Here is a 6,882-nt window from a genome sequence, read left to right as displayed (position 1 = left end):
ACCATTATCATAAGGTAATGCATTTTACAATGCTGTCGGTTATAACAGTTTTTTGACCCTACGACAATGGATAATATCCGTTGTCTTTTGTCATTTTTTTTGTAGTGACTACTCTAATTCCAATACCTCCTACTATTAATAATCAAGAGGAGCCTTTCCTTTATCTTGCCATTGATGAAGTTATGGAAGGAAGTGTAGGGGCAATGCCTCAAACATCATTTCCTTGGTTCACACAACAATTTGATTTTATAAATAATACAGAACCATATATGAATGTTGTGGATCAAGGTGTAGGGACTTATGTAGTGATAGCAGATTCTCAAGAATCACCACCTTTAGTTACCCTCTTACCTGAGCTAAAGCTAGAACCATCTATTGATCTAGAAGAGATCACATCCACTTATCACTACAAGAAAAACCCGCATAGACATCAGTGGAACAACAACAGTTTTAAGCAAAAACCGATGTCTTTGAGTATTTTACACCGATTTTTCCAAAAATCGGTGTTTATAAGCCCAGATTTTCGCTCATAGACATCGATTTTTTAAGACATCGATTTTAACAGCGGTTTTTAAAACCCGGTGTCTATGATAAAATAAAATAATATATTTTTCCCACCAATAGTTAGCCGAAATTTGCAACACTTCACTCTTCCCTCTAAACCTATACCTATATCGCGCCGTTCACCGTATACTGTCACGACGCCACCACCATTTTCCTCCTCGCCGCAGGCAGTCCAACCATCTCTCTCAGCTTCATGTTCCTCTTTCCCTTCTTAGATTGACGCCTCTTCCTCTCCTGATCAGGATTGACTCACGACGCATCTCCTCCACCTCCTCCCTTTGGGTAAGAAGAGGAACGAGAAAAGAGAGGTGACGAGTTGGTCTTGTTTTCTAGGGTTTCAAAATAGTAGCGGCGGAGGGAGGCAAGATGAAGACGACTAGAGGGAAAGGTGATACTAAGTTCCACTAATCAAGACGATCAAATCGTACCTTTTATTTCTAAATTCTAAATTTACAGGAACCTTACCGCTGCCCTCTTTCCTCTCTCCCTCTTCATCAAATTCTAAGTTTTCGATCTTCTTTCTTTCGAGGATCTCGACATCTCGTCACGGAGGAGACCAGAAAAGCGAAGCCCAAGGCTGGCACTTCCCTTTCCCGAGCCACCGTCAGTGTAAGTTCCCACCTCTCGAGCCGCCGTCACTTCCCTTTCCCGAGCAGCTCAATCGGCCAAAGCATGCCCAGTCTCCGACACCACCCACCGCGATCCTCGCTGCCTCAGCGCCATCATCTCCGGCCTCGCCCTCGACGGTCGCCTGCTGGAAGCTCTTCGCCTCTTCAAATGGTTCCAGACCTCCGCCCTCGACCCCGACGAGTTCACCCTCTCCAATGCGCTCTCGTTCTCCGCCAATCTCAGCGCGCTGGACCAGGGAAGGCAGATCCAAGCTCTCGTCTTCAAGAAGAATCTACCCATGGACGTCGCCGCCACCAACTCGCTCATCAATCTCTACTTCAAGTGCGGCAGCATCGCCGACGCGGAGAAGGTGTTCGACGGTATGCTTCTGAGAGACGTCTACACTTGGAACAATAGAAACAAAACGTCATCTAAAACACTCCCTAGATTCCAAAAACTCTACTCGAGAAGAAAACTCCTCTCTACAAGTTCTTGTTCTCCAAGATTCATTGCACGTGCGTTAATGTGTTGTTTGAACTTTAGTATGCAATTGGGGTAAAAAAAAATCATAGTACCGAAGTTACAACTCATCACATGCTTTGTGTAGGTCATGCATGCTGTGCACAGGTGTCATACTCATTTGGGCACATGATGTTCTGCTCAATACTGAGAAATACCATACCAAGCAATTCTCAGTAGAAATCATATTAAGTGGAAATCTCCTTGAATGTGTTTGGACGGTCTACTTGCACGATTTGTTCTTAGACATAACACAGTTCATGTTTTTTTTTATTCCTCTAAATATAGATCACTATATTGAACTTCACCTCTCAGGTGCCATCTACCAGGCCAGATATGGTTGAAGTTGTGAACATACTAGAGATGATCAGATGCCCTCAAGATAATCCGGAAGAGGAGCTTTCTTGACGGTTTGGTCCACAATCTCTGCGACATAAACCAGTTATATGGTAGATACCTAGAATGATGAACTAGCATGGTAGTTGGATTTGGTTTGCACGAAATGAAAGTAGAAAAAAAGGCCTGGCTGCTACAGAATAGCTTGACTAACAATTTGCAAGCCAGAAATCCTTGTGAAAGTTAATCGAGGTTTTTCCCTTTCTCTAGTATTAGTGTGCTGCTGCAAGGTGGATTACATTCACCAGGTTCTTATTTGTATAACCTTCTTAAGTTGCATTTTACCTTTCATGCTTCTTTGCTTCCGTTACCAATAAAAACATGGTTTCTTAGAAGCAGGTTGGGTAAAAGCACAATGTGCAACTCTTTATGTTAGTATGTTTTGAGTGTAATTTAGGAGGTTGATCATGATAAATCAGTTTCAAATTGGTTTTACTCGATGTTATAGTTTTCTTACTCTTACAGTTTCCTTTATGGATGCATCCTGGATATCCATGTGATTGAATTCTGAGTTTTCGATGCAAACTTGCAGGCCCAAGTGATGCGATCATTCCATTAATCTTGTAGCAATTACCAGGAACTCTAAGTTGCATGTTTAATTAAATCTGAAAGGTCTTACTAGTATTCAAATATTGTTACCTCATGTTTCTCCTTCCTTGTTCAGTTCTTGCATATGTAGAGGATTGAGATTGTGAAAGTTGGTGAAGTTCATATAGAGAATGTAAGCCCACCAATGGTTAAAAAAGAACTTGATGATTTTTTTTCATTTTCAATTGACAAATTTTTATCTTATTCATTTAATTGGTCAATTGCTTGAGTAGCATGTAATTATGTTCTATTACTTGAGTTTATAGATCACTATGACCTTCTATATTGAAAGTGTATCCCTCATAGAGTGACTAGTCATTTTAGGATGAAATGAGTTTTACTCATTAATCCCACATGGATGAATGTCGGTTGTCCATTATACCTATATATTACAAGTGTGTTGCCCTCTCAAGTGAATAAGCTCTGCTTGAATTCAACACTAATGCTGCAAAGTGGTCACCAACAAGTCATCAAAAATACCATCAGTCACTATAAATGTTTCTTATCATCTCATGTCAGCTTCTTTTTCCAAGTCTGTCCTTGAGGATGGGAACTGACTCATTGCATTGTTCTTTTTATTGTTATTAATAGGCAAGTCTCCATAGAAGAAGGAGAAGGTAAAGCGCAAGAGCTCGGTGTCATGTTTATCAAAACAAGCGCAAAAGCTGGCTTCAATATAAAGGTAGCTATCATACCATGACAAGAACCTATTATGCTTCAAAATCACTTCATGTTTATGCTTTTCAAATTACCAATGCATATATGCCTGATCACAGCTGAAACAGACAAATACTTGTACTGCCAACATCTCCTTTAGGTGCACCAATGACTTGGCCCAAAGATCATTAAACTAATGATGTTATACTTGTTAGACAGATGCACTGAAAGCAAACATATGTCATCTTTACGTGCCTAATTATGTTCAATTCCTGACAAAATGCTTAACAATGGCATGCTAATTTAGTCTCACAAGGCTAGCAAGGGAAGTTAGCTAATGAATAGGATTTATATGGACTTAACATATACACTATTATTAACTCGGGCTTCAATATTTTATTCTCATGGCTGAGAATAAGTTTGTGGATCAATTTTTCCATCAAATCCAATGGCTTCTTATTTATTTATCTGAATATTTCTGATTTTTCAAGGACTGCGGTTACTAATTGCTTCCTCAATCTTTTCAGGCTCTCTTTCGAAAGATTGCGGCTGCCTTGCCCGGGATGGAAACCTTTCTCCTCCATGTTGCTTAGATTTATGAGGTTTAAGAATGAAGGAAGAATCTTTTATTTTGTTCTTTTGAAAATTTATTATGTCAATATAAGTAGAATCTTTTTGAGTTTATGAGGTTATCTGTTTAAATAAAAATCTTCTCTTCCTATTTCATTTTGTTCTTTTGAAAATTTATTATGTCAATATAAGTAGAATCTTTTTTGAGTTTCTGAGTTTATCTGTTTAAATAAAAATCTTCTCTTCCTATTAGCTAATTTTGTTGCTTGCTAGTGATTATGCTTATCTACTATTTGCTTTACTCTCACATGTGAGAGTCAGTTCTTTTCTTACATGTTTCTTTATATAAGATATTTAAGTTTATTTTATTTATAACAAGTACTCTCTTTTTTCCTGTGTTTAGGAAAGTGAAAGTGAGGATGATGGTCTTGACATGGGTGATGATGATGATGTTGAGGAACTTGAAAATGAATCAGAGGCTGTTAGGAAAGAACCAACCATTGAGAAACCTGCTCCTGTTTCAGCATCATTTGTTGTTTGCCTATTGAAAATTAATGTCTTGGACGGAATGATGGTCTTGACATATGGTGGATTTATGTGTTTTTACAGTTTACAAATCTCAAGTACTCCAGAGTTGAAATTGATGAAGTGCGGTTCGAGTGGGCTGAATGCATGCTAGATTACATTTGAAGTGTGGTTCTACCTTGATGTGTTAAAATAATGTTCTACCTTGATTTTGATATCTATTAGCTAGCTTTTGATGTAAAAAGAATGTTTGGGTATTTTATGGATATTGTTGTAAGAAGATTATTTATATAATTTGTGAATATTTGTGTATTTTATGGATATTATTGAATGAAGAATATTTGTATAATTTATGAATATTTGTGTATTTTTTTTTGTTATTGTCGGTTTTTCATTGTTTCGGAAATCAAATTTGTGCTTTTAAAAAATATACATATTACATCGGTTTTCTATCGCTGCAAAATCGGTGTTATTAACTAATATTACATCGGTCATTTACCGCTGCCAAAACTGGTGTTATTAACATACAATATTACATCGATTTTACACTGCTGATGAAACGGTGTCGTTAAGTGATACTACACTGCTTAATAACCGATTCGAAGACCGGTGTCGTTAAGTGATACTACACCGGTTTTAACCCGATATCTAAAATGGTAGACTTTTAACATCGGCTTCATAAACATCGGTCGAAAATGAAATAGACACCGGTGGAAAACCGATGTCTATGAAGGTTTTTGTTGTAGTGTATTTTGAACTTTCAGGTATCTCTCAGCAATGTAAAGTAAATATCATTAGTGATCTTTTAGAAAACTTTATAGAGGTACCTATAATTGATTTTGTTAGATGTAATTCTATTTCTTATAATTGCTTAACTAAACTTGATATGATTCTAGTTCTAACTTATTTAACATGTATGTGGGAGGTATGTTTTTTTTGTGGGTGTGCAAGTTTTCAAGAGGCCAAATATTGGATGCTCACACTGAACCATCTCCGACCGCCAGAAAGGACTCTTAAGAGACGAAGATGAAGAGAGTGATGATACACTACACTGCTCTTATGATAATAGCTCTCTTCATAATAATATGGGTCATTGGAAGAAGTTTCTCACTCTGGCAAGATTACAATTTTGATGAGCCTAATGAGGTGGTTGAGCTTAAGACCTAAAATAAGTGTTTCTTGGAAAGCAACCCAAGTTTCTTTCTTGTTATTATTTTAATTTATTTTATTTTCTATTTTCTTAACTCAATCCCTTTACTTAGTTTTTCTTGTCCATACTACTTTTTCAGGATACATTGTTTAGGAGGCCTGAGGATAATGGAGTAATTTTAAAACTTGATTGACTCATTAACTTGGCACGTCTCACTTGATAACTCCTTTAACCTTAACTCTCTTTCATATTTGGCTTTGTTTTCATTGGGACAATGAAAAGTTTAAGTCTTGGGGGATGCATACTTAGATGCATATATGTTGGGCTATAGTTTAAATTTTCATAATAAAATTTAGATTTTAGTCATAATAAAATTTTTGAAGCATTTTGAGTTGCATTATCCACACAATTACTACTGACTTATCCAAGAGTAAACTTCTAGCACGATAATTATCTAGAGGTCATAAGCAACATTTCTTATTACTAGTATATTTAATGATCTATTTTTCTATCTATAGTGGAACAAAATGATCATATGATTTGTTTGATAGCAAAAATTTTCACACATTTATGGTTTAGATTCATGTTGATAGGTTATAAGTGCTAGTATGTTTGGTGATCTACTTTTCTCTATTATTAATAGCAGGACATGAGTATTGTTTTTTGTTGAAAGGATTTGATTCTAGTCTAGCTTGAGGATCTCTATACACCTTGTCTTATTTTGATAGTTGAAAGTTTTGAAAATAGTCATGAATCATTAGACTTGATGAGTACTTGAATTCCCATGGTGATTTCTTAATTACATCTCGATTATTAGATTGATGCTCGAAACATTAAAGCTCATTTGGAAAAATAGAAATTCCACAAACTACATCATTTTAAACATGCAATTGAAAAAAAAAAGAATATGAAATAAGGGATTGAAAAATTTATTGTCATGAGTGAAAATTAGTTGTTTGCCCCCTTGAGACCGAGTTAGGTTACTGGAGAAATGAACATTATATTTCTCTTGTTATCAAGCACATTCTTTAGACCTTGGGTAAATCTAGGAAAAGATGAACCAAGAAGTGTTTGCAGTTGGGAATAAAAGGAAAAGATGGTTCAATGACAACTTGACTAAGACTATGAATTGAAACTTGGGAAATTTAGGCCACGATTTGCATTGAGCACGGAGAACTCACTCTTAGGCTAATTAAATCCATTTATGATCATGCTCATTATTGAAATTATTTGATAGAGTTAAATTGATTCACCAAAGATTATGATGCAATTACTCCTATACATGCTTCTAGATTGTAGAATTT

General features: G+C 36.3%; 1 protein-coding gene across 10 annotated transcripts; it reads left to right on the top strand.

Annotated features, from left to right (window-relative positions):
* Window positions 1–684: 684 nt before the first annotated feature.
* LOC121984316 (leucine-rich repeat extensin-like protein 3) lies at window positions 685–4,506 on the top strand. Of its 10 annotated transcripts, XR_006112849.1 has the most exons (6): window positions 692–1,553; window positions 2,008–2,141; window positions 2,753–2,809; window positions 3,268–3,358; window positions 3,861–3,935; window positions 4,307–4,506. XR_006112849.1 is itself a non-coding variant. In XM_042537196.1 (4 exons), exons 1-4 carry the CDS (start codon window positions 931–933, stop codon window positions 3,924–3,926), a joined length of 639 nt encoding a protein of 212 aa, XP_042393130.1. In that variant the 5' UTR covers window positions 687–930; the 3' UTR covers window positions 3,927–3,936. The 10 variants fall into 10 exon arrangements, 2 of the variants coding, with proteins under 2 accessions (XP_042393131.1, XP_042393130.1); XR_006112846.1 differs by lacking the exons at window positions 2,753–2,809; window positions 4,307–4,506 and having other exon boundaries at window positions 687–952; window positions 1,021–1,553; window positions 2,008–2,280; window positions 3,861–3,936; XR_006112845.1 differs by lacking the exons at window positions 2,753–2,809; window positions 4,307–4,506 and having other exon boundaries at window positions 687–952; window positions 1,021–1,553; window positions 2,008–2,102.
* The last annotated feature ends 2,376 nt before the right edge of the window (window positions 4,507–6,882 follow it).

The sequence above is a fragment of the Zingiber officinale genome, chromosome 5B (genome assembly GCF_018446385.1).
Source record: "Zingiber officinale cultivar Zhangliang chromosome 5B, Zo_v1.1, whole genome shotgun sequence".
NCBI lineage: Eukaryota > Viridiplantae > Streptophyta > Magnoliopsida > Zingiberales > Zingiberaceae > Zingiber > Zingiber officinale.
Note: the sequence above shows the minus strand (reverse complement) of the source record. Positions and strands in the feature narration are given on the sequence as shown.